Source organism: Ranitomeya variabilis, chromosome 8, assembly GCF_051348905.1.
Source record: "Ranitomeya variabilis isolate aRanVar5 chromosome 8, aRanVar5.hap1, whole genome shotgun sequence".
NCBI lineage: Eukaryota > Metazoa > Chordata > Amphibia > Anura > Dendrobatidae > Ranitomeya > Ranitomeya variabilis.
The window spans coordinates 158,436,202-158,464,040 of NC_135239.1; the positions used below are offsets into that span (position 1 = coordinate 158,436,202).

At 43.5% G+C, this 27,839-nt stretch overlaps 1 protein-coding gene across 1 annotated transcript; it reads right to left on the reverse strand.

The window, feature by feature from the left end:
- Positions 1-73: 73 nt before the first annotated feature.
- DNAL4 (dynein axonemal light chain 4) lies at positions 74-27,839 on the reverse strand. Its single transcript, XM_077278137.1, has 4 exons — positions 27,691-27,839; positions 8,531-8,692; positions 6,115-6,198; positions 74-1,567 (listed from the first exon to the last, which is right to left on the reverse strand). Exons 2-4 carry the CDS (start codon positions 8,600-8,602, stop codon positions 1,403-1,405), a joined length of 321 nt encoding a protein of 106 aa, XP_077134252.1. The 5' UTR covers positions 8,603-8,692; positions 27,691-27,839; the 3' UTR covers positions 74-1,402.

Consider the following 27,839-nt stretch of genomic DNA (forward strand, 5'->3'; position numbering starts at 1 on the left):
TCCTACAAACAAAACCTATACATGAGACCATGACCTTGGGCTTGAATGAATACATATGCTTGCACAAGTAAAATCTTCTGTAAAAAATCCAAGGAAGTTTATTAATGACAAGTAGAGTAAACAGTTTTAGAACCAGAGGTAACATAAAAAACAGCATACTTGAAGTTCCAACAGAGTATAAAATCCTTCCGAGAAACATGGGCTTCACGTTTCTTCCATTCAACAAGAGGAATTAAGGACTGGTAGCTGTCAGGCTTCTCTGTGGTATCCTAATGACCTGATCTATTATTTATGGCTTGTGGATCGTCTATGATGCGTGTCTACGTCAAGTGGACAACGGGAGGTGAGGGGGAGTGAGAGATAGAAACGAGAGATGGAAATTCATAAATGATCATATGCTGATAAAAAAAAAAAAGAAAAAAGTCAAAAGAAAATATATTGCACAAATATATATCTATCTATTTATGTGTATACATGCCACTCAGGTGAATGCAACTAGGACGGATAGAGTAACCCAGCGGATCAACCAAGATATTTCTGCACACCTACCTGCAAAATCAATAGCTAGCCTAGACAATACTTACTGGAACTGGTACACAATTCTGAAACCGCGACGTTTGTCACATCTATTACACCTGAAATGCAAATAAACTGACCGCCATCAAATATTATCCTATTCCGAGATCCGACGCTTTCCTCCTATAGGTGCTGGTACTCTAGAAATGTATGGATGACGGGTCTACTTTATATGTGCCGTTTAAAAATTCATAACAAAATACGAGATGTGATGAAACGTTGTATTTATGTTGAAAGAATTCTCAGAGGGAGGCTGGAAAAGACGGCTCGTTAAGAGGAGAGGATAGAAGTGACTCATACATGACAGAATGTGCGATATTGAGAATTACAAGGGGGCAGAGTGTCGAGGAAATAGATAATGAAAGAGAAATGTTCTTGTAAGGAACCAGAAAATGAGGAATGAGAGCGACCATAAAATATATTTGGGAAACCAGAGCTGCGGTGCCAGTTGGACGGTAAAACCCTGTGCATACATTATTACTGGTTACAAAAGCCTCTGAGGGTCAGGGGTTCGGAAAAGGTGTTTGACAGCTGTTCCTAGTCTTCATTTGGTGTCAATGATTGCTGAAAAGCGTCTAATGAGGAACGTATTGCAAGAGCCGATCTATACCCCTTCTTGTATAGGTAAAAACAATCCAAGCTGTAGGTGCCTGCAAATCTATTGCAAACCCTTCTGATTCCCAATGGGTCAAGAGGTGACTCCCAGACACCCCAAAAGATAAACAGAGAGCCCGGCTGGAGACTCTTTCCTGAGCAAGGCCTTGTAGCAGCACATCCTGAGTAGAAGGTAAGACGTGGAAGGAGGGGGCAACCTGAACAAGGTCCCTCAGGAGCACTTCCACACACAAATAGCCAAGCTGCCCCCAAAAAACATGTAGAGAAGGTTCTTGACTTCATGAGTGATCTCAAAACCAAAGCCTTCCCCGATTACTACGTGCCACGAGGATCCAAACTTCTTGTCCATTGTCTCTTTTATCATCTTTGCTGCACTCTGAAAAAATAAAGATTAACCAATTCAGAATATCACAAGCCTTAGCGAATGTCCATTTAAAGGAATTGTATATTTTTCTTTAAAGGGGTTGTCCACTGCAAGGCTTCTCATTCCTCATGTTTAGCCCTGCTAAAATAAAAAACAGCAATACTCGCTTTCGATGCCGGAACCATTCCAGTGGTGTCACGTGAACCCTGCGTCCAATCAGAGGACAAATCAACCATCAAGAGGAAGTCAGAAAGCAACCGCACCTCTGATTTCCTGTTGATGATCAATATAGCCAAAGTGAGTGGGGGGCATGACACAGACATTGATTGGGCGCAGGGCTCAAGTGACAACAACTGCACAAGAGCCCCGGTAATGTGAGTGCTGACACTGTTGGAACTACACCAGCACCGGAGGGGAGTATACAGTGTTTTTCTTTTAATGGGCTAAACATCAGGAACGAGAAGGGGTTATCCTAGTAATGGACAATCCTGTTAATTACTCATCTTAAAGATTTCCGCTACCTGTCAGTGAATAGCAATCTTTTTTACATGTGGATGTCTTTGCATAGTTCAGTGATGGTTACAAATGAGTTTTCTGAGGTTGGGGGGTCTCAAAGTGGTCAACGCATGGCTAATGTGCTGCTGTTTTTGCTTCATTAATAGTGATGAGCGAATATACTCGTTATTCGAGATTTCTCGAGCACGCTCGGGGGTCCTCCGAGTTTTTTAAAGTGCCCGGAGATTTAGTTTTTCTTGCCGCAGCTGAATGATTTACATCTGATAGCCAGCTTGATTACATGTGAGGATTCCCTAGCAACCAGACAACCCCCACATGTACTTATGCTGGCTAACAAATGTAAATCATTGAGCTGCGGTGATAAAAACTAAATCTCCGCGCACTAAAAAATACTCGGAGGACCCCCGAGCGTGCTCGAGTAATCTCGTGTAACGAGTATATTCGCTCATCACTATTCATTAACAAAATGAAAAAAAAAAAAATTAAATTAAACAGACTAAAATGAACAATAAGTGAACAATTTTGTCAGCAATTCTGATAATATAGCTGAAAACTGCAGTAACATTTTTGGAGCCGCAGCATTGCGCCTGATCCAACTACTCAGAGATCGCAGCCTCCTGCATATAAAGAGCACATATCACCAATCTGTGGCTGCCTTCATATTTAAACGGAATCTGTCACCAAATTTTTTATACCCCATCTGAGAGCAGCATGAGTAGGGGCACAGCCCCCCGATTCCAGTGATGTGTCATATACTCTCCTGATAATTAATCTGGGTCAAATGGGAGGAATGCTGGTATAAGCAAAACAAGGAGTGGACAGTATGCAAGACACCATAACCGTAAAGAAGAAAACATGGAGCGCAGCTCCAGAACAGATTCTCATGGGCCTCATAGCTTGGGAGCAGGGCCCTCACTCCTTTTGGTATCTGTTGTGTTATTCTGTAATGTCTTTATTGTCAGTACATGTCCCCTCTGAAATGTAAAGTGCTGCAGAAATAAAAATTATTACTACTATTTAAAAATAATGTTAATTTTATGCCGCTAGGTAAAAATTTACGGAACTGAACAGGAGGTTCTCTATAAGTGGGCTTCATACAGTCGGATCAGAATATTAAACCAAGAACCATGTTAAGTTTCGTAAATGTTTGCCTTGCGGCAGTAAATCAATGTATGGCTTTTGGATGTGCGGTCCATGACTTTTTGTAGAGTTACGGGACCTTAAGGGTAGGCCATCAATATATAACAACATCGTTTGGTAACAATCATTTACATTGGTTTGCTGTAAAGGCTATAAAACTGCCAATGACGGGTAAAGGGTTACTGATTGGCGGTCGTTCAGTGCTGCCGGTTGATCCTTATAAACGGACCCTTAGTGCACTTGCATATACAAGGCAGTGACAAATACAGTTATCAGTTTACTACTTATACTTTGCTTATATAGCGCCATCATATGCCGCAGTGCTTTACAGACATCATTATCACTGTCCCCGTTGGGGCTCACATCTACATTCCCTATCAGTATATCATTGGAGTGTGGGAGGAAACCACACAAACATGGGGAGAACATACAAACTCCTTGCCAATGATGTCCTTACTGGGATTTACACCCAGGACCCCAGCGCTGCAAAGCAACAGTGCTAACACAAAAAAATAGCGTAAAGGGGTTTTCTGGCCTTAGGCCACAAGTCTGCAGTCACTCTCTGCGACTGCAGACTTGTGAATCGTGCTGTGGGGATTCTCTGGTGCCGGCGGCCTGCATGCTTGACATATTTTAACTAGACTGTGTCCGGCCTCGCTCAATTAACTTGCATAGAGAGGCCGCAGCACGTGACTACATGATCATGGTGTACAATGTGAGGATTCACAAGTCTGCAGTCACATAGACTGACTGCAGATTCCCACCATGAGGCTGGACAACCCCTTTAAGAGGAATCTGTTACCAGGTTTTTGCTACCCCATCTGTAAGCATATATTAAACACAGTCTTGGAAGAAAATTTCTTTGCAACACGTCAAAAAACTGTAATAAATACACACTACTACCTAAATGCGGAGTAGAAAGACGAAACAGCAAAATATTAAAATAATTATAATTTTATTAACAAGATAATTAAAAACATATAAAAAGCTGTATGAACCACACCAAAACAGAGCGCGCATAACCGGACTCCTGAAAAGTCAATGTATATATACCGGATCAGGTATGTACAGAAAATTAATATCTTGAAAGAAACATATTTCTGAACTAATGAATACAATTAGCTGTGTTGCCAATCATATATGACACTTAATTATATGTGCAAATGGTTGCTACATAAAGTGCCAGTAAATAAATATCTACACGAGATGTGCAAAAAATTGCTACATAAAGTGCTGGTGATAAATACTACTTATATATATACAAAATTAATACCTAATCAATGTAACACAAGTGTACTAGTGCAATTGGTATGTCTATATAAAGTGTTAAAAATTGGGGATGCTGGATATTCTATAAAAGTATACCATGATGAAATTGAGAGTCTAGCATAGAGTGCTATGTGCATAATGCATCTCGCATAAGGTGCTGAGTATTAAGTATAAAGACTTGGTATACACGTGTGTCACTGCACGATAGCCACACTATGATTTTTGATCTAAAGTGCAGAGTGCTCAGTGCTAATATCTGGTACACAAATGTGGCAACTTCATGCAATGAGCTGGATCTCTGTTGATATAACTTTGCCACATTTGTGTACCAGATATTAGCACTGAGCACTCTGCACTTTAGATCAAAAATCATAGTGTGGCTATCGTGCAGTGACACACGTGTATACCAAGTCTTTATACTTAATACTCAGCACCTTATGCGAGATGCATTATGCACATAGCACTCTATGCTAGACTCTCAATTTCATCATGGTATACTTTTATAGAATATCCAGCATCCCCAATTTTTAACACTTTATATAGACATACCAATTGCACTAGTACACTTGTGTTACATTGATTAGGTATTAATTTTGTATATATATAAGTAGTATTTATCACCAGCACTTTATGTAGCAATTTTTTGCACATCTCGTGTAGATATTTATTTACTGGCACTTTATGTAGCAACCATTTGCACATATAATTAAGTGTCATATATGATTGGCAACACAGCTAATTGTATTCATTAGTTCAGAAATATGTTTCTTTCAAGATATTAATTTTCTGTACATACCTGATCCGGTATATATACATTGACTTTTCAGGAGTCCGGTTATGCGCGCTCTGTTTTGGTGTGGTTCATACAGCTTTTTATATGTTTTTAATTATCTTGTTAATAAAATTATAATTATTTTAATATTTTGCTGTTTCGTCTTTCTACTCCCCATCTGTAAGCAGCATGATGTAGGGGCAGAGACACTGATTTCAGTAGTGTGTCATTTACTGGGCTGCTTGCTGCAGTTTTGATAAAATCATCGCTTTATGTTCTGCAGATTTACCAGTTCTCTGCTGAGTCCTGTGTAATCCCATGCTATACAGAAAATAGCAAGACACACTCGAACTTTCTTCATTTACAAACATTCAGTTTTCATTTCCGGTATATAGAGTAGGATTCCTGAACATTATAACGACCCTCTGAATGTCTGCTTATGCTCGAGGAGAATCTATTGAGCCGAGTCCACCGCGGCGATCATGGTGATTGCATTGTAATGTCCAGGAATAGTACTCTATATACCGGACCACACCACTGATTGACACTATGTACACTGTGCATAGGCAGAAAGATGCCTATCATCGGTAGGGGCAGGTTTACACAGTACTCATGAATATTGAGGACTACCTGGCAGCAGGTTTACAAGTCCCCTAGCGATAATCTCCGGCTGAGAATACTGTGGTTTTATCAAAACCACATCAAACAGCCCAGTAAGTGACACATCACTGGGATATGGGCCTCTTTCTCTACATTATACTGGGTGGCAAAAATCTGGTGACAGATTTCCCTTTAACACTTTGTACAAATTACTGCAGTAATAGGAAGAGTATTGTATTCTGGAAATGAACGCTAATGTTACCTCATTATTACTGGCAAACTTTTCACAGGCTGTAACACAGAGTTCCATGGTTTCTACCCTCATCTCTTCTGGCATGTCCGTGTGCTGGGGGGAGAAGACAATGCGGTTAGTGACCACTTATACCATGGCGAATGCCAACTACACACTATAGAGCAGAATTCTGCGGACACCCGTGTAAATAGTGGGTTTGGCCTCATTACTAATAATGAGTCATACGATGGCTTCTTTTTTGCAGGATGAGATGTAGTTTTAGTACTGGAAAATGGGGGAAAAAAATTATAGTCAAGCGTGATGAATTCTACCTTTATTTTTATGGTGTTCATTGTACAGTAAAAAGTACCTGGCGACATCATTTCTCATGATAACCAATTTGTTTTTTTTTACTCTTAGTGGTGAAAAAAATAAAGAAATAATGATATCTTTATTTGTAATGGAAGAGAAAGGCTACCACCTTTCCCATTACAAATAAAGATGTGATTTTTATGGGTTATTTTTTATTCCATTTACGGGACTTGACCCTGCAATCATCTCTCACGATTTCTTGTCCTATACATTGCAGCAGATAGCTAATATCACCGTCTGCTAGGAAGCCTGTGCTTGGGCCTCACTGGAGCACCAACATGGCAGCCATGGAGGCCTTGAGCAAACCCCTGGCTGCCACTGAAAGAGGCATGATGCAAGCTTCTTTTAGTTTTTTTTTTAAATTTTCAACAAGCACATATGAATGGTATTTCTAGGTGTCCAAATGCTTTTGGCCATGTAGTGTATCTGTACATAGACACGCACGCAATCGGGTTGCTTTATCAAGCTAAATGCACCAGAATGTTATCGTAATTAGCGGCAAAAAAAAAAAAAGCAAGAAAAGACACGACTTTCAGGCCTTCTTGGAAAGGGATGTGGTTTTTCCAGAAAAGAATGTAGCCTAATGTACCACGATGTGTCAAACGTGAACACAATTATTTGACACAAAGTACGGCGCTCACATCTGCATCAGAAGGGAGCGCTGCAAATGAAATTGTGACCCCACCCGCCTGCAGAGATGAGTGAATGGGCAACAATTTTTGTGCATGTTTCTTATTCTAATGAACAGGACATGTCATGATACCTGCTGGTCAGGGCTGTAGAGTCGGAGTCCATTTTGGTGAAGTCGGTGTCATGGAAATTGAGGAGTCGGAGGTTTGGCTTACCGACTCCACAGCCCTGCTGCTGATTATGCATGCATCTCTGCGGGAGTATGGGGCCGTAAAGTCATCGCCATCTGGACTTCTGATATGACAGACAGCGCTGTCAAAAAAAACTTTAACCAGCCACTGTAAAATACAGTATGGTGTCTAAACTAAGGGTGCACTTCCACTGGCCAATCACAGCCGCTGATCTACATGTAAGCTGATGGGCGGTTGTTTAATAGGCTGGACAGGCTGCCATCACTTTCATGCATACAGAACGATCGCTAATATGATCGTCCTGTGCGCATAAACTGTTGACATCCTCGGCAGCGCAAATCTTGCTTATACAGGACAATGTGCTGCCGAGAATGATGATGATTTACGCAATCTCACTGACGGAGAGCATTACTTCTATTTCTTTCACGTGTTTGGAGTTCCTTTTAATATATTTTTTTATCCACTGAAAAGCCCCAGTAATAACCTTTAGGCTATGTGCACACGTTGCGGATTTTGCTGCGGATCCGCAGCTGCTCTCCATGAGTTTACAGTAAAATGTAAACCAATGGAAAACAAAATCCGCAGTGCACATGCTGCGGAAAAAAACGCGCGGAAACGTAGCGTTGTTTATTCTGCAGCATGTCCATTCTTTGTACGGATTCCGCAGCGGTTTACACCTGCTCCATAATAGGAATCCGCAGGTGTAAAACCGCAAGTGGAAACCGCACAAAAAACGCGGTAAATCTGCAGGTAAAACGCAGTGCTTTTTACCTGCGGATTTTTCAAAACAGGTGCGGAAAAATCCACAGAGGTTGCATCTACGTGTGCACATACCCTTATCATTCCTGACGCCAGGTAAAGCACCAACTTGACCTCTAGACTGAAAACTACATGAAAAGATAGTGAAGAAAGTACAAAAAAAATAATGAAGATCTATTACCAACATGCTACGGTTTCTATGTGCTAGCTGCCATTTATTCAGAGTTACCCTTTAAAGCCTCATTCAGGCGTCTGTTTTCACATACGTGCTCTATACATAGAACACGGACCCATTATGGTCTATGGGGCTTTTCACACGTGTTTTTTTGCAGACCGTACTCAACAATAAAGATCTAGGATCCAAAACACTTATTAAACTTGTATTTTTTTTTTTTTTTGCATGCGTGAAAAATCATTGAGGTCCGATTGAGGGCTATAACGCAGTAAAATGGGCTGTTGTCATTGGTGCAAACTTGGAGCAGAGGTGTTGTTACCCGTATTAGTGGGAAGCTGTGCATCCTCTTGTAGTCCGCCTCATCCTTCTTGCCCTCTCCGGGATCTGCCATGACACTCTCTCTCGTCAAGTAACAGCAATTAGTGATGTGCAAAACAGAACATATAGCAAGGAGTCCGGAGAAGCGGGCGACGTCAAATCACTAGAGAAAGACAGAACACAGAATGTAGCGCAAGCAAAATCACACGTGGTCTTTCATCTGCTGTTTCCCCGTCTCCGCTCTTATTATTTGATGCCTTGATCTTTCTATTAAACATTGCAAAGAGTCCCTGCCACATTCAGAGAAAGGACAAACTGTATCAAGTGTAAGAAGCGCTCTATATGGGTGAACTTTCGTGGCACCAGTGTGCGGATTCATTTATTTTTACTTCCAAATAATAGCCGTCTAAGCGTTAAAGAGCACAGCCCGTCTCCGCATCACCAGGGCAACTAGCAGATAGGATTGTGTTCAAAGAGAGAAAGGCACAAAGAAAGAAGCCCTTTAAATGTTACAAAACAGCTCCTTAAAGGGATATCATGCCATTTAACAAAGCCGTCTGTGCGCTGACGCCATCACACATGGTGCTTTCTGACTGTACATTTTTGCAGAATAAGTAACATTAGATGCTGACCGATATTTTGGGCAGCAATCTTTTTTTTTTAATTTGTGGCGGTGGGCAAAAAGCTGAGACATGCGGTCTCATTCAAATCTTAAAGGGGTATTATTATTATTATTCATTTTTATAGCGCCATTTATTCCATGGCGCTGTACATGTGAAATACGGGGCAAATATAGACAAATACATTAGACATGAGCAAAAAAAAAACAAGGCACACGGGTACATAAGGAGGGAGGACCCTGCCCGCGAGGGCTCACAATCTGCAGGGGATGGGTGATGATACACTAGGAGAGGGCAGAGCTGGTTGTGCGGCGGTTCAGTAGGTTCAGGATCACTGCAGGCTGTAGGCTTGTCGGAAGAGGTGAGTCTTCAGGTTCTTTTTGAAAGTTTCTATGGTAGGCGAGAGTCTGATGTGCTGGGGTAGAGAGTTCCAGAGTATGGGGGAAGCACGGGAGAAGTCTTGGATGCGGTTGTGGGAAGAAGAGATGAGAGGGGAGTAGAGAAGGAGGTCTTGAGAGGATCGGAGGTTGCGTGTTGGTAGGTACCGGGAGATCATGTCACAGATGTATGGAGGAGATAGGTTGTGGATGGCTTTGTAGGTCATTGTGAGGGTTTTGAACTGGAGTCTCTGGGCAATAGGAAGCCAGTGAAGGGCTTGGCATAGGGGAGAGGCTGGGGAATAGCGGGGAAACAGGTAGATTAGTTGAGCAGCAGAGTGTAAGATGGATTGGAGTGGTGCCAGAGTGCTGGAGGGGAGTCCAGAGAGTAGGAGGTTGCAGTAGTCGAGGCGGGAGATGATAAGGGCATGCACTAGTGTTTTTGTGGTGTCACGGTCAAGGAATGCGCAGATCCGGGAAATGTTTTTGAGTTTGAGGCGGCAGGAGGAGGCAAGGGCTTGGATATGTGGCTTGAAAGAGAGGGCAGAGTCGAGGATCACCCCAAGGCATCGGGCGTGTGGGACTGGGGAAAGTGAGCAGCCATTGACATTGATGGATAGGTCTGGTGGAGGGGTAGAGTGAGATGGGGGAAAGATGATGAATTCTGTTTTGTCCATGTTCAGTTGTAGAAAGCGAGCAGAAAAGAAGGCTGAAATAGCAGACAGACAGTGCGGGATTTTGGTAAGTAAGGAGGTGAGGTCAGGTCCGGATAGGTAGATCTGCGTGTCATCAGCATAGAGATGGTACTGCATACCGTGGGATTCTATGAGCTGTCCCAGACCGAAGGTGTAGATGGAGAAGAGTAGGGGTCCTAGAACAGAGCCTTGAGGAACACCGACTGACAAGGGGCGAGGTGAGGAGGTGGTGTGGCGGAGGGAGACACTGAATGTCCGATCTGTCAGATATGATGAGATCCAGGAAAGGGCCAAGTCTGTGATGCCAAGAGATGAGAGGATTTGTAGCAGAAGGGAGTGGTCCACAGTGTCAAAGGCAGAAGACAGGTCCAGGAGAAGGAGGACAGAGTAGTGTCGCTTGTTCCTGGCAGTTAGTAGGTCATTGGTGACTTTAGTTAGGGCAGCAGGGTATTCCCATCTCGTATATTTATGTCATATCAACATCAATCTTAAGGGGACAGAATAACTGTTTCAAACTAAGTCCTACCACTCGGTGCTCCATGGCGCAACCAGCCATTTATACACCTTCCCACCTGCTTGTCTTCCATCTATCTCCACCCTCCTCCTCTTCTGTGATTGACAGCTATAGCTTCATAGGGCCAGAGAAGAGTGGAGACAGATACCAAACAGGTGGCAAGGTGTATATAAATGATTGGCCGCGCCATCAAGCACCGAGCGCCTGGACTTGGTTTGAACAGTCATTCTGCGAGGACACAGTCCCTTTAACAACATGGCCCATTGTGTGCTGCTTTCAGCTCTGCGTTTCAGGGGATGGATGCAGCTCCCGTTGGTGGGAAAGCATATACCATACATTTATAGCATATCCTGTGGATACACCATAGGGTGTTCTTTTTTTTATTGTCCTTCAATTCAGCTCTGCCTCTTTATTTCATATTACAGTAAGCGCCACCTAGTGGTGGAGGAATAACTTTTCGGTTTTCATAAAAAAAATAAAAATGTTTTATCCCGGCAACATTGCCATATTTATTTGTGGGGCAAGTTGTGTCATTTCATTTATCATTTAACCCCTTAATGACTGGGCAATTTTTAATTATTTTTTTTTTTGTTTCTTTTTTCCTTCCCATAACTTTTTGCCTTGGGAAACGAGTTGCAGTTTTGAATGACACCGTTTAGTTTAAAATACAGTGTAGTGATAAATGGAGGGAAAAAAAAATCCTAGTGGGGTGAATTGTTTAAAAATATGCAATCCCGTCATTATTTTTTGGGTTTATCCTTTATGGCATTCATTTGCATTAAAAATTACCTGGCGGCACGATTCTGTAGGTCAGTATGATTACGGCAATATCAAATGTTTTACAGATATATATATATATATATATATATATATATATATATATATATATATATATATATATATATATATATATATATATATATATATTTATTTTTATTTTTTTTATTTGGCTTGTGTCAATTCTCTGAGGCTTATTATGTTTTTATTCTTCTGATAATGAGGTTGTGTGCATCAAGAAAATATTTTGTAGTATGTATATTTTATATTTAATGTATATTTTATATTTATAGTATATATATTTTTTATTGCATTTTATTTGACATTTTTTATTGCATTTTTTAAGGAAATTACAGCAACCAAAAAAAGCCAATTTAGGGGTTTTGATTTTTTTCCCCTTCCATTTAAGCATTCACCATATGAGGCAAATATTTTTAGATTGTATTAGATCAGGCAATTATGCATGCAGTAATGCCAAACATATAAGAAAAAAATCATTTTTTACATTTTGCTATTTATGTTTGGGAGAAAGGGGGATGATTTTAACTTTTAGATTTTTAAGGATTTATATGGCTCCCTTATTCAACACTGTGCATCTGAGCCTCAGCACAGTAGGTGTGATGATATCAGTAGATCACACCTACTGTGCGGAGACTCAGGCCACACTGTGTACAGCGTGAAGAAGCGCTGGGGCAATTATTCTGTGTAGGGGAATGTGGGGGAATAATACTATCAGTCAGCACTTGAGGGTAGCGCCATTCTACTGCATGTGGAGAGCTGTGGGGCCATCATACTGTGTGTGTTGTGCTGGGGGCCATCATACAACGCTGTGATGAGCTGGACCATCATACTGCCTGCTGGGAGCTGTGCAGGCCATCATACTGCGTGTGCTGAATCATACTGCGCGTGTTGAACTTGGGGCCGTCATATTGTAAGAGGAAAGCTGTGGGGCCGTCATACGGTGTGTGGAGAGCTGTGGAGGAATTATGTGCGTGGGGAGCTGTGGGGGCATCATATTGTGTGTGAGGAGCATCACACTGTGTGTGGGGTGCTGTGGAGGTATGTGGAAATACATGTTAGAATAAACCTTATAATAACATGTATTAACAGAAGCAGCTAGTCAAGGTACTGCTCAATAATGAGCAATAGTAATAAAGCAGAATTTTGTTCAGCCCTCTACAGCAGTCAGCCTTTCATATTGCTCCTGGGAAATATGAACTACTTACCTGGCCTATGCAATACACTGCAATAGCATGCAGTACAATACTATAGTATGCTATTGCAATGTATTGTGAAATTGATATTTTCCTATAAAGACCAGCTGGGTTTCATAGCAGAGCTTACATGGCATACTGTTCAGCATTCCGTAATCACATCATGTATTGCCAATGTCTGTCTGAAGTCATGCTAAAGTCTGTTAACTTCTGGTGTCAGCATTAAAGAGGACAAGCTAACTCTGATTGTACGGCGCACTGTCGGGTGCTGCTAAGTAACACAGCTACGCTCCAGAAAACGATAGCATATGGCAGAGGCATGCATAAAAATCATGGGGCCCCTTAACTAAAGTCCTAATTTGTCCCCCCTCCAAAAAAATATACTGTACATATTTGACAGGTTCGCAGAAGAGCATATTTCAAACTTTTCTGTCCTCAAAGTAATCGTGCCACTATTGAATCCCCCTTAGTGTTTCCACACACTAAAATATCCCTTTCATGGCCCCCATTAAAGTATGATGACAACAAAAGTGCCCTCCAAGCACAGTATGATACCCCCGACAGTGAATTCCTTCAAAGTACCCTCCACACACATGGTATGATGATCCTACATTACCCCCACCCGCAAAATATGATACCCACACAGTGACCCCCCAACACAGTATGACATACCCACCATGACCCCAACACAATATAATGGCCCTCACAGACATCCAGACTGTCACGACTCTATTGTCGGGTGTCCCGGGACCAGGGGCTCCTTCCCAGTCCCTAATGCTAAGGGCGCCCTAGCTCGCCCTGTTCCCCGGATTACTTCCGATGGTGAAGATGCCGGGGCCACAAACCTTGCCTTCGCTCCGGAATTCGCCCTCAGCATGTACCCTTTGCTCACCCAGGGAAGTGGGGTGTAATAGTATACCGTAGTACACCAACCAAACTAACAAGGTAATATGAACAGGAGTAACAAAAAATACCAAAAATACAAATATACACACATATAAACAGAAGAATGCACCGGGTAGTGAAGGACGGGGTTAAACCAAAGTAGAGGAAAAGAAAGGGAATTATCACACATTCAAAACCTAGCATCACAGATAAACCCACCAACCACCTTCTCCAATAACCACCAACTTCCAGCCATGCAGCATAAGCTAACTCTGACAATGAGTGCTAGCCAGGGCCTAGTTTATATAGGAGATAGGAGAGGTCAACAGTGAAGCTGAGAGCCTAAACGCACCAGGAGCTCTCAACAGTGCAGATTAACCCCTGCATTGGAAAAAGACATTTCGTTTAATAAGAAGGTGAAGTGCTCCTAATCAGTGCAGAAGTGGGAGAAATCAGACACTGCGGTCTTCTGGCTCCCCTGGTAAACTCATGACACAGACAATATAAAGGCCCCCACACAGCATGATGAACATCCATAAGCTATAGTGGCCAGCCATACAGTATAATGGCTCCCACATCCCTCCACAAAGTATGATGGACCCCACATATCCCTCCAAACTGAATAATGGCCGACACACAGTATAATTCCCTCCAAATAGTAAAATAGCCTAGTCCTCCATACTGTATAATGGCGCTCCCTATAGTGTAATGGCCCCCAGAGTTCTCCGCACAGTATTATAGCACCCACACAACCCTTCATATAGTATGATGGCACCCAAACAATATAATAGCTCACATACAGTATAAGCAGCCCTCCAGTTAATGGCCCACAATATATCCCTCCAAAAATGATAGCCCCCATAAAGCCCTCTAAACAGTATAATGGACTCCTACATAGCACTCCAAATAGCATAGTGATACCCACATAGCCCACTAAACAGCATAATGGTACCCATATTGCCATTACCTCCAAAACAATATATTTGGAGGTATTGCCATTACCTCCAAAACAATATAATGGCCTCCACATAGCCATCCAAACAATATAATGGTCCCCACATACCCGCAAACAATATAATGCCCCATAAATAGCCCTCCAAACAATATAATGGCAAGTGCCCCCCCATATAGCCCTCCAAACAGTATAATGGCCATCACATAGCCCTACAAACACAATAATGGCCCACCACAGAGCACACTAAAAGGTATAGTGCCCCTCCCCACTTAGTTCTCCAAACAGCATAATGGCCCCCACATAGCTCTCCAAAAAGCATAATGGCCCCCACATAGCTCTCCAAACAGCATAATGGCCTCCACATAGTCCTCCAAACAGTATAATGGTACCCAAATAGCCCTCCAAACAATATAATGCACTCCCAAATAGCCCACCAAACAGAAATGTACAATGGCCACCACATAGCTCACCAAGCAATAATGACCTCCCGCATAGCCCACTAAAATGTATAATGCCCCCCCATATAGCCCTCCAAACAGTATAATGGTACTGTACCCACATAGATCTCCAAACAGTATAATAGCCCCAAACATAGCCCTCCAAACAATATAATGCAACCCCAAATAGCCCAACAAACAATATAATGGCCCCCACACAGCCCTCCAAACAGTATAATGGTACTGTACCCACATAGCTCTCCAAACAGTATAATAGCCCCAAACATAGCCCTCCAAACAATATAATGCACCCCCAAATAGCCCAACAAACAGTATAATGGCCACCACATAGCCCTTCAAATATAATGGCCTCCCACATAGTCCACTAAAAGGTATAATCCCCCTCCCAACACACTAGGATGTGCCAAATTCAATAGAGGTGCCATGGAGGTGCCACCACTTAATAAATTCTGCACATCTCAGTGGCATGCGACTTGCCAGAAATTATACTCTAATCTGAGACTCGAGAAACATTTCTGAAGTAAAAAACAAAACAAAACAGCACTTTTGCTAAATTTGATGGGTGGATGTAGCCTCGCCCAGACCGACCCTGCTTCCTCCCATTTTGGTGGAATTCTTTCATACTAGCATAAAAACACCAGAAGTCTCAACATTTTTGTGTTGTGCAAAAACCAGAACTCCTTTCTATGTATATGTATGGCTATTAATAAGAATTTAACAGAGTCTATGGGTGATTAATGCCACTGAATACCATCAATCACAGGTGTCCGTTTTAATGGATAACGTGAATGAGCTTTTCGGTAACTTTTAATGATGTATCGGTTAAATGTAAAAGAACTTTAATAGAACACGAGATAGTGATTGAAGACCTGGATCAGTTTTAAAACTGTTGTGTATGGATGAATAAAGGTCTATGGGTCTGTGTGCTGAACAGTCTTGGCCTCTGTCCTGCTCTGCCCTTGTTCACATTTTGGTCGGCTGACAAAAGATAAGGTTTTAAAGGGATCCTATCACCAGGTTTGTCCTATATGAGGTAAGGCCAGTACCTTTCAGCCCTGTTATACGGCAGTGTAATATGCTGTATATCTGCCCCCAATCCAGCCTACAAGACAAGAAAAAGACCTTTTATAATACTCACCTATGGGGTGGTCTGGTCCGATGGGCCTCGCGGTCTTGGTCAGGTGGCTCCTCTCTTCTGGTGATGCCACCCTCCTACGTCATCCACACAGTGCCCCCTGCATCGCGCTCCAGCACAGGCGTTCTCCTCTGCCTAACCAGGACAGGTGTTGGACCCCCACCTATCTCAGATTAACATCCATCATTATCATATGACCAGTCGATACAGTATATATATTTTTTTTCTTTGAAAGATACATTTCCTGGATAAAGTTACTATTCATTTCACCTACTGACAAGTCATGAAGACCTATCAGAATATGTGAGTGGCGTGAACCCAGATGCTAAGAATTGATATTTGTGGGACAAATTGTAGATTTTTAAGGGATCATTTTGGAACACATAATTGATTTTTAATTTACATCTAAAGGGGTATTCTAGTCTCAGTCTCAGATATTGATTGCATAGGCACAGCAAATTCCACAACTACAGGTCCTTCTCAAAAAATTAGCATATAGTGTTAAATTTCATTATTTACCATAATGTAATGATTACAATTAAACTTTCATATATTATAGATTCATTATCCACCAACTGAAATTTGTCAGGTCTTTTATTGTTTTAATACTGATGATTTTGGCCTACACCTCCTGATAACCCAAAAAACCTGTCTCAATAAATTGGCATATTTCACCCGTCCAATCAAATAAAAGTGTTTTTTAATAACAAACAAAAAAAACATCAAATAATAATGTTCAGTTATGCACTCAATACTTGGTCGGGAATCCTTTGGCAGAAATGACTGCTTCAATGCGGCGTGGCATGGAGGCAATCAGCCTGTGACACTGCTGAGATGTTATGGAGGCCCAGGATGCTTCAATAGCGGCCTTAAGCTCATCCAGAGTGTTGGGTCTTGCGTCTCTCAACTTTCTCTTCACAATATCCCACAGATTCTCTATGGGGTTCAGGTCAGGAGAGTTGGCAGGCCAATTGAGCACAGTAATACCATGGTCAGTAAACCATTTACCAGTGGTTTTGGCACTGTGAGCAGGTGCCAGGTCGTGCTGAAAAATGAAATCTTCATCTCCATAAAGCATTTCAGCCGATGGAAGCATGAAGTGCTCCAAAATCTCCTGATAGCTAGCTGCATTGACCCTGCCCTTGATGAAACACAGTGGACCAACACCAGCAGCTGACATGCCACCCCACACCATCACTGACTGTGGGTACTTGACACTGGACTTCAGGCATTTTGGCATTTCCTTCTCCCCAGTCTTCCTCCAGACTCTGGCACCTTGATTTCCGAATGACATGCAAAATTTGCTTTCATCAGAAAAAAGTACTTGGGACCACTTAGCAACAGTCCAGTGCTGCTTCTCTGTAGCCCAGGTCAGGCGCTTCTGCCACTGTTTATGGTTCAAAAGTGGCTTTACCTGGGGAATGCGGCACCTGTAGCCCATTTCCTGCACACGCCTGTGCACGGTGGCTCTGGATGTTTCCACACCAGACTCAGTCCACTGCTTCCTCAGGTTCCCCAAGGTCTGGAATCGGTCCTTCTCCACAATCTTCCTCAGGGTCCGGTCACCTCTTCTCGTTGTACAGCGTTTTCTGCCACATTGTTTCCTTCCAACAGACTTACCATTGAGGTGCCTTGATACAGCACTCTGGGAACAGCCTATTTGTTGAGAAATTTCTTTCTGGGTCTTACCCTCTTGCTTGAGGGTGTCAATGATGGCCTTCTTGACATCTGTCAGGTCGCTAGTCTTACCCATGATGGGGGTTTTGAGTAATGAACCAGGCAGAGAGTTTTTAAAAGCCTCAGGTATCTTTTGCATGTGTTTAAAGTTAATTAGTTGATTCAGAAGATTAGGGTAATAGGTCGTTTAGAGAACCTTTTCTTGATATGCTAATTTATTGAGACAGGTTTTTTTGGGTTATCAGGAGTTGTAGGCCAAAATCATCAGTATTAAAACAATAAAAGACCTGACAAATTTCAGTTGGTGGATAATGAATCTATAATATATGAAAGTTTAATTGTAATCATTACATTATGGTAAATAATGAAATTTAACACTATATGCTAATTTTTTGAGAAGGACCTGTATATGATAAGTGATGACGTCTGTTAAGTGAAAATTAATATAAGCAAGTCAAATAAATAAAAAAGTGTCTAAGGCTACTTTCACACTAGCGCCGGGCACATCACGTCGCAAATGCGTCGTTGCGCAAAGTTGCCCGCAGGATGCGTTTTTTCTCCATAGACTTATTAGCGACGCAGTGCCACACGTCGCAACCGTCGTGCGACGGTTGCGTTGTGCTTTGGCGGAACACCGCCACAAAAAAAGTTACATCTAACTTTTTTTGTGCGTCGAGACCGCCATTTTCGACCACGCATGCGCGGCCGAAACTCCGCCCCCTCCTCCCCGGACCTTGCAATGGGGCAGCGGAAGCGTCCTAAGACTGCTTCCTCTGCCCACGTCGGGCATTTTTTGCACAGTATGCGTCGGTACGTCGGGCCGACGCAGCGCGACGGCCCCGTACCGACGCTAGTGTGAAAGTAGCCTAAGGGGGGAACGTTTCTCCTAGTGGAGAGTGTCAAGTCTGTGTAGGGAGACTTCTAGGCCAGGCAATGCTCTTCTGAGATTTTTTTTTCTGATTTGGCTAGGTGAGAGGCTTCTGAATGGGGATCTAAGGGGAAATGTAAGTCCTTGTGGAGAGTATAAGATTGCTACATCCAAGAGGTCGCCTTCCTCTCTGATGAGGTTATTTGCATATTTAAATTGCCAGAGGAGCATTGTATGGCCTCCTTAAGCTGCCTTGGCATACACGATAAGGAGAAAACATTCTTCCTTAAATCCCCAGTCAGAGGCCTTTCAAATAGCCACACCAGATCTCCTGCTTTGTACTGAGGAGGAGCAAAAATCCAGAAACATATGTCTGAAAATAAAATTTAATGTTTGACTTTTTCATCCTATTTCATGTGGCAAGGCTCGATAAAAGGGTTGATACTTTAAGGATTGCTACATCCAATAAGTGGAGCTAGAGTTCAAGTCCTCTTCCTCTCTGATGAGGCTATTTGCATATTTAAATTGCCAGAGGAGCATTGCATGGTCTCCTTACCCTGGCTTAGCACACTCTATAAGGATAAACGTTACTCCTTAACCCCTTCATGACCGGAGCCCTTTTCAGTTTTGCGTTTTCGTTGCCCTTCTTTCCAGAGCCATATCTTTTTTATTTTTCCGTTAAAATGGCCAAGTGAGGGCTTATTTTCTGCAGGACGAGTTGTACTTTTGTACAACACCATTGGTTTTACCATGTCGTGTAACAGAAAATGGGAAAAAAATTCCAAGTGCGGTGAAATTGCAAAAAAGTGCAATCCCATACTAGTTTTTCGTTTGACTTTTTTTGCTAAGTTCAATAAATGCTAAAACTGACCTGATATTATGATTCTCCAGGTCATTACGAGTTCATAGACACCAAACATGTCTAGGTCCTTTTTTATCTAAGTGGTGAAAACAAATTCCAAAATTTGCTAAAAAAATTAAATAAATAAAAATTGCGCCATTTTCCAATACCCGTAGCGTCTCCATTTTTGCGGGCCGTACTGATGTTTTTAATGATACCATTTTTGTGCAGATATGATCTTTTGATCGCCCGTTATTGCATTTTAATGCAATGTCGCAACGACCAAAAAAACCTTAATTCTGCCATTTTGATTTTTTCTCGCTACGCCGTTTAGCAATCAGGTTAATCCTTTTTTTTAAATTGATATTTTGGGCGATTCTGAAAGCAGCGATACCAAATGTGTCTATGTTTGATTTTATTTTTATTGTTTTATTTTGAATGGTGCGAAAGGGGGGGTGATTTAAACTTTTATATATATTTTTTTTTTTTTCATATTTTTAAAAACATTTTTTTTTTTTTACTTTTGGCATGCTTCAATAGCCTCCATGGAAGACTAGAAGTTGCCATAACTTGATTGGCTCTGCTACATAGAGGCGATGCTCAGATCGCCTCTATGTAGCTGAATTGCAGACTTGCTATGAGTGCCGACCACAGGGTGGCGCTCACAGCAGTCCGGCATCAACAACCATAGAGGGCTCAAGAAGACCTCTGGTTGTCATGCCGACACACCGGTGACCCGCGATAACGTGACGCAGGTCACCGGTGTGCGCTTTCTGGACGGATGGCCGGAAGCGCTTGTTAAATGCCGCTGTCAGAGTTTGACAGCGGCATTTAACTAGTTAATAGCAGCGGGTGGATCACGATTCCACCTGCGGCTATTGCGGGCACATGTCAGCCGACATGTCCCAGCTTTGAAGTGGGCTCACCGCCGGAGCATATTAGTATGTCCAATGTCAGTTAGGGGTTAAACCCCCAGTCAGAGGCCTTTTAAAAGGCCACATCAGGTCTCCTGCTTTGTACTGAGGAGGAGCAAATACCCCGAAACATGTGTCTGAAAATGTAGTTTAGGGTTCGACTTTTTATCCTATTTCATGTGGCAAGGCTCGATAAAAGGGTTGATATTTATTTTTAGGTTTGCTACATCCAATAGGTGGCGCTAGAGTTCAGGTTTTCTTCCTTTTTGAAGAAGCTATTTGCATAAAATAAATTCAATAATAAAGAAAACCCTGGCACCAATGTTGAGAATGCCCAGCTCCTTTCCCTTCCTTCTCCTGTCTGAGGAGGTGGCCACATGCACCTAAGCATTCAGGTGGAGAGAGAATACAAAGGCATGGACAAACGAAACAAAGCATGATCATCTCCTTGTGTTATTTCTATAGTAGGGAATGATCAGTGTCATGTTCTGTAAACAAATCTGTCCTTGGCCTGAATGCAGCATGTTATCTAGTGAGACAATGGTGCAGATCCCAGGAGTACATGTGCACTAGACAGTTATAGTACCTCCTGTGGATGTGTCACACAGGTCTGAGATAGAAATAACCCTTTAATATAGTATAAAGGACATCTTCACCACTGACTTTCTGTTACCAATAACACATTAAGTTTATTACGGTTAATTCAGGCATACAAAATATATACTAACTATTTTGGAACTTCTATTTAATACAAATATTTAAAAAAAAAAAATAGTTTTTTTCCCCCCTTCTTCTGGCCACACTGCAGATACAGAAATACACAGAGGAGACCAGTCCTGTCTTGTATGGTTTTGTGGCCTTCTAGTATGGAGACTCCCCGTCCATGTATTATCAGACCTCCAGTGTTCAGGTGCTCAATGAAGAGTAATAGTAACCTGCCATGTCCACTGTTGTGTCAACCAGCTCTGAAATGCAACATCCCCATTGTGTCGGGACAAATAACCCTTTCGGCCCACCCTTATTAATATGCTGAGAAATCTGGGCCCATTCAGACTTCCGTGCAAATTGGTCCAAGCATGGCCAGCTGATGCACGGACTGCCCGCAGGTCTCCCATCCCGTCAGCCTGATAAATACACAAAGCTGTCACGCTCCGGCAGAGCCGCGGCCGGTCCAATCTCAGCATCTTTTGATGCTTCCTGGTATTTGGCTTTGACAAAACTTTGATATACTTATTTGCAGATTACATCCGTTTTTTATGCGTTCCCAACACAGAAACACATTAAAAATACATGTACGATTTTTACCTGTGGATTTTCCACATCTAATACAAGTCTGGGGGAAAAAAGCTGGATATAAAACTCAGCGTATGAACCTGAGAAAGTGACACGTTGTGGATTTGAAACACGCACCGCAGGCGAGTTTACACAGAGGAAAAAAAAAGCACAGAGGGCAGGAGATTTCTATCAATCCTTTCCACTTTGCTGGAGCTGTAACACGCAGCGAAAATACACATCGTCACAAACTCATGGTGGGCACACAGCCAAAGGGTATGCGCACATGTTTAGCATCCACAGATTTTTCAGCTGCAAAACCATTGTTGGTTAGAAAAAAAATGCGTAAAATATGTTCATTTTGTTGGATTATTTTTCCATTCAAGGTTGAAGTCTTCAAGGAAAAATTAAGCAGATAGCGCATGAGATTTCAGAAGTCTCATACACTTTGCTGGTATTGTAAACCGCTGCTTTATTTTTCCACAGCAATGCATCCACAAGCCCTAAAAGGGGTTTATTTTCACCTTGTAAGATAAAGCATGAACTCAGGGAAACTAAAGAGTTGCCATTAGAGAAGGGTGAACCTGAAGGTAAAGTTCAGCGTCCGTACCAAACACCTACTGTGCGGGCATGGACCCTGAACTGACTTCACCAGGACGTCCATTTAGTGTTCGGGTTCAGCTGCCCAAACACCAAGCAAATTCTGCTTCTGATTGGCGGTGAAATCATCCCCGGCCAGAAAGACGCTGTTCCCACACTGTCAAATAACTGCGTGAGAACTCAGCTGTGATCAGAAGTATGAAGTTTACCTCCGGTCACTGGTGTCAGCTGATGGGGTACAGCTCCCAACAGCCAACGCCTGCTGCCTCTAATAACAGTGACAGCAGGAGCGGCTGATGGGAGTATTCATCAGTCGGCTCCTGTGCTGTAAATAAATAAAAAAAAAAAAAACTGCGTGGATTCCCCTGACTTTATTCTCACCATGTTCGCGGGGATCCCACTGAGGTCACCACAGTTCAGCTCGGCTGGGAACGCAGCTTCAGTGACCAGAGGCAAGCTTGATGACTGCCGGGCACTGAGGCTGCGCTCGCAGCAGCTCATTCACTAGTGGTTTTCCTGCCTCGACTGTCGCATCTTGGCACCGTCCAGGTTGAAAACTATTTATCCCCCAGACATGGATTATTGCGTGGGACAAAACGACGGAGAGTTGAGGGATATCGTTTTTTTTTATTTTTGTTTTCTTACAGGAGACAAGGGCTTCGGTGGAATTAGGCGTTAGGTGAGTATAATGGTGTTTGTTATTTTTAAATGATTAAGTAAAAGTGTGTTTTGTTTTATTTCGAATAAAAGACTTTATTCTGGCTGTGTCTTTATTTACCATGTAACTATAGGATTAGTAATGGATAGGTGTTTTATAGACCCCTCTCCATTAGTAATGCGTGGGCTTGATGTCACCAGACAATACAAAGGTAATATCAACCCCACAAATGTGAACCCGACTTGTCACCGCTGCAGGGCAAGTGAGAAAAGCAAGGCAACGCACCAGAATTGGCACATCTAATAGATGAGCCTTTTCTGGGAGACTGTGGGCTCCTATTTTAAGGCCGATGGGGGGCAATATCCATGGCCCCTTAAGAGCCTGAGAATACCAGCACCCAGCTGTCGGCTTTAGCTTGGCTGGTTGTCAAAATGGGGGGACCTGACGCCTTTTAAAAAAATGTATTTAAATAATTAAAAAATACGGCATGGGGACCACTCTATTCTTGATAACTAGCTTTGCTAAAGCTGACAGCTGAGGGTTGCAGCCCCAGCTGTGAATTTTGCTGCGCAGGTTATCAAAAATACCGAGGAACCCACATCGGGGTTTTTTTTTTGTAATTATTTATTTACAGAGCAGGAGCCGGCTGATGAATACTCCTATCATCCGCTCCTGCTCTCACTGTTATTAACGGCAGCAGGTTCGGCTGATGTGAGGGGTAGTCCCATCAGCTGACATCAGTGACCAGAGGTAAACTTTATACCTCCAATCACAGCTGCGCGCTCAAGCTGTCTTTTGAGCGTGGGAACCTCAGCTGTCTGACCGCTGATCAGAAGTGGTGTTTGCCGTGCTGTCATGCACCTGACAGTATGGCAAACACTGGATGTTCGGGCCCCCCATTCAAGTGAATGTGGTCCAGGTTCGGGTACTGTTCTGGTACCCAAACTTTTTGTAACTGTTCGGTCGAACCCGTACATTCAGGTGTCCACCCATCTCTAGTCGCAATGCGTTATAGGGGCTGTCTCCCCTTTGCACAACCCTACTTCACTTGTCATTGATCTTAGTCACTTCCTAATTTAGGGGGTCCTGCTACTGTTCCATTTGATTGGATTATATAGCACTTTACAGACATTATCATCACTGTCCCCATTGGGGCTCACAATCTGAATTCCCTATCAGTATGTCTTTGAAGTGTGAGAGGAACCGGAGGGAAACCCACACAAATAAGGGGAGAAAGTACAAACTCCTTGCAGATGTTGTCCTTGATTTTGCAATCATTATTTTCCCTATTGATTATCTCCTCAGCAGCTCTGTATACTTTTCTAAGGGCTCGCTCACGAGCGAATAAATGAGAGGAGTGTAATCAGATTAAAAAAAATAAAAATCACATTGCACTCCGCCCAATGTTATTCTATGGGGCAGTGCACATCTGTGATTATTTTCTCATGCCGATTCGGTATGCAAAAACAACTGCAGCATGCTGCGAATGGCTGCGAGAATCGGATCACACGAACCCATAGAAGTCTATTGGTGCGTGTGAAACATCGCACTGCACTCGGATGTCACCTGAGTGCAGTGTGATTCCCGCGGATGCTGGTAATGGAGGAGATGGAGAAATTAATTTCTCCATCTCCTCCGCAACTGTGCTGCAATTCTCTCATGCGAGAGGATCAGAGCACAGCGCACAGATACTTGGCTCCCGCTAACAGCAGAGCAGGAGCCGAGTGTCATTAGCATATCGCATCGGATGTCATACACTAGTGTGACTCCGGCCTAAGGGTTTAAGAATTGACGGATGCGACTGGGAGCTGCTCACTGGTGAGATTCTTTTCTATGGCTGAAAAGGGCGTCCCATATGCCGATTGTCTAAAGCAAATACCGTGGTCACATGTAAAATGCAGGCACCGCACAATCACATGTAAAAGGTATAGTAATTAGAATACTTACAATTTATGCTCCTAAATACTACAGCTAATTTAAAGTAGCATACCCATACACATTGCAGGTGCCCCAATCTAATGATTTTGATGAACTAGTCAAGTATGCTAAGTGCACGAAGGTCTCACTCCATAACTTGCAATGTAAACGGTACGGCTACGTTTACTGACCGGTAGTCGTTTACTAGGCTGTTTCGGCAAGCTGATCGCATTTCGCACAGACTGTCATAGTTCTCAGCAGCACGCGTCCTGGTGGCTACACAGGAAAATATGCTGCCGTGAATGATAACATTTAAAGGGAAGCTATCATCAGTAAATTACCTGCTGCGTACATTAGGTCTTTGTATTACTTTAGGTTTGTTTGTTTTTTAAATATTGGCAATATTCTGTTTCCATATTGCAATTGTTATTAACAAATAGAAATGAGTAATCTTGCTATTAACTCACTGGCCACAGAGGCTTTTTTAAGACTCCTAACGCCGCGTTTCAGGAAATAACACATGTGCAATGCACAGACTCAGAGCATATCTTTTATATTAAAGCATCTAATGAGCAGGTGCAAAGGTCATTATGTTGGGGAGGAATAAGATCAGCAGTGACATCGCCTATTGCGATTGGGAATTCTGTATTATCAGCGGTCATTGTAATTCTGCCTGTGAGGATAAGGAGCCTGATGAAAACTCTTCCTAAAAAGACAGGTAGTATGGGTCTAAAAAGCCCCAGCGGACAGTATGAAAATTGCAAGATTACTACATTATTTTTTTTTATAAAGATTATATGAAAAAAAAAATGCATTGCCAACATTTAAAAAAAAATATGTTTAACACAAAAACCTGATTTAAACAATAGGTCATTATCTGATGACACATTCCCCTTAAAGGGACATTGTCAGCACAGAATGACTGTTCAAACCAAGTCCCGCTGCTCCATTCATCATGGTGTGGAAAAACATTCATATCCACCTTCCCACCTGCTTGTTTTCACTCTTCTTTGATTGACAGAAATGGCTTGATAGAGAAGAGAAGGGCGGATATAGATGAAGACAATCAGGTGGGAAGAGTTATAGAAATGATCGGCCGCCATGAAGCACCGAGCGCCTGTACTGAGTTTGAACAGTCATTCTGAGCTGACAGTGTCCCTTTACAAACACCTTCCCACCTGATTGTCTTCATGTACATCCGCCGTTCTCTGGCTCTATGAAGCCAGAACTGTCAATCAAAGAGAGCAGGCTGGAGATTGATTGAAAACAAGCAGGTGGGAAGGTGTCTTCATAGAGATCGTCACTCTGTGCTTGGTTTGAACAGTTATTCTGTGTTGAAAGAGTCCCTTTAAGGAAGAGTAATCATTTCAGATGGCAGACAAGTGTCTTGCTCGTCCCTCAGCTGATTGGCAGCCAGTGCACACTTCCCGATGAGCAGTAACGAGCCTTCCTAGGAGCGCTCGTTCACCATTATCGGCCAGTGTAAACGCACCCTTACCTGACAGATGACATCGAGGGAACGGATTGGGCACTGCTAGTTTCAATTTGCAATCCTCTTGTTCTCAGGGGACATAAGTAGCTGCCAGACACCTTTGACAGCGACCATTGAAATTCAAGGACCTTTCCTCTCCTGCCAGAACACGTGCATAGTCCGTGCAGCCAGGTGTAGATGGGTAGGGGACGGTCGGGAAAGATAGCCGTCAGCCAAGGGAGGTGCTGGGGGCATGTGGATACCATAAAGGGGCATATATACCGATGAGCCACCATCAGGATAGATCAGTATCCGATCAGTGGGGTCCGACACTTAGCACTCACTAGCTGATTGCCTGGAGTGTCAGGTGTCGGACCCTCCCCGATTTGTCTGGCCTCATATGGATGAATATTGGATCATTCCCAGGACTCGGACAGCACAGGTTTTGTCTTTGGATGGTAGATCAATAAGGTGGCTCCGGGGTGGGCAGCCATGTCTGCCCCCCGGTCTACAGGCTTATAGATGGCGGGAGAAATATGGCTGTCGATAGTCTATTGAACTCATTTAAAGGGAAACTCATTTTGCTTTTGGACACACAGACGTGAGGCGCCCTCACCAGACTGATACTCGCCATGAGTTGTATACCAGACCCCAGCCCAATGGAGAGTACCGCTGGGCACACAGCCCCCAGCCCAGTGGAGACCCCTGAAGTGCGGTACCACCAGGCACACAGCCCCCAGCCCAGTGGAGACCCCTGAGGTCCGGTAACGCCGGGCACACAGCCCCCAGCCCAGTGGAGACCCCTGAAGTGCGGTACCGCCGGGCACACAGCCCCCAGCCCAGTGGAGACCCCTGAAGTGCGGTACCGCCGGGCACACAGCCCCCCGCCCAGTGGAGACCCCGGAGGTCTGGTACCGCCGGGCACACAGCCCCCAGCCCAGTGGAGACCCCTGAGGTCCGGTACCGCCGGGCACACAGCCCCCAGCCCAGTGGAGACCCCTGAGGTCCGGTACCGCCGGGCACACAGCCCCCAGCCCAGTGGAGACCCCTGAGGTCCGGTATCAGTGCTATGGATGAGCAGTTCCCCAAACAAAGGCAATGTTCCGCTGCCTGCTGCCCGTGCTGCTCCCAGTCTGCCCTCCCTGCGCCCTCAGTCCTTTCCTGCTCAGACTTCCCGCACTCTCCCGCTGGATCCATTCCTCTCTATGTGATGTCGTTTACTTTTGTTCTTTCCAGGTCTGTTCCTGCCCTCAGCACAACGTGCACACTGTGCGTCCAGCCACCGTTATAAAGTCCGGCACACATCGACTTACCGCAGCCCGGGCAGGTCGGCATCGGTGTCTGGCTGCACACAGCGTCCCTCCGCTTTCCGTTGCTATGCCGCGGCCCAGGCCTCCCCTGGCAACCGCAAGCAAACCCGGAAGCGGAGCCACCGAGTTCTAAACCACGCCCCTCTTGTTCA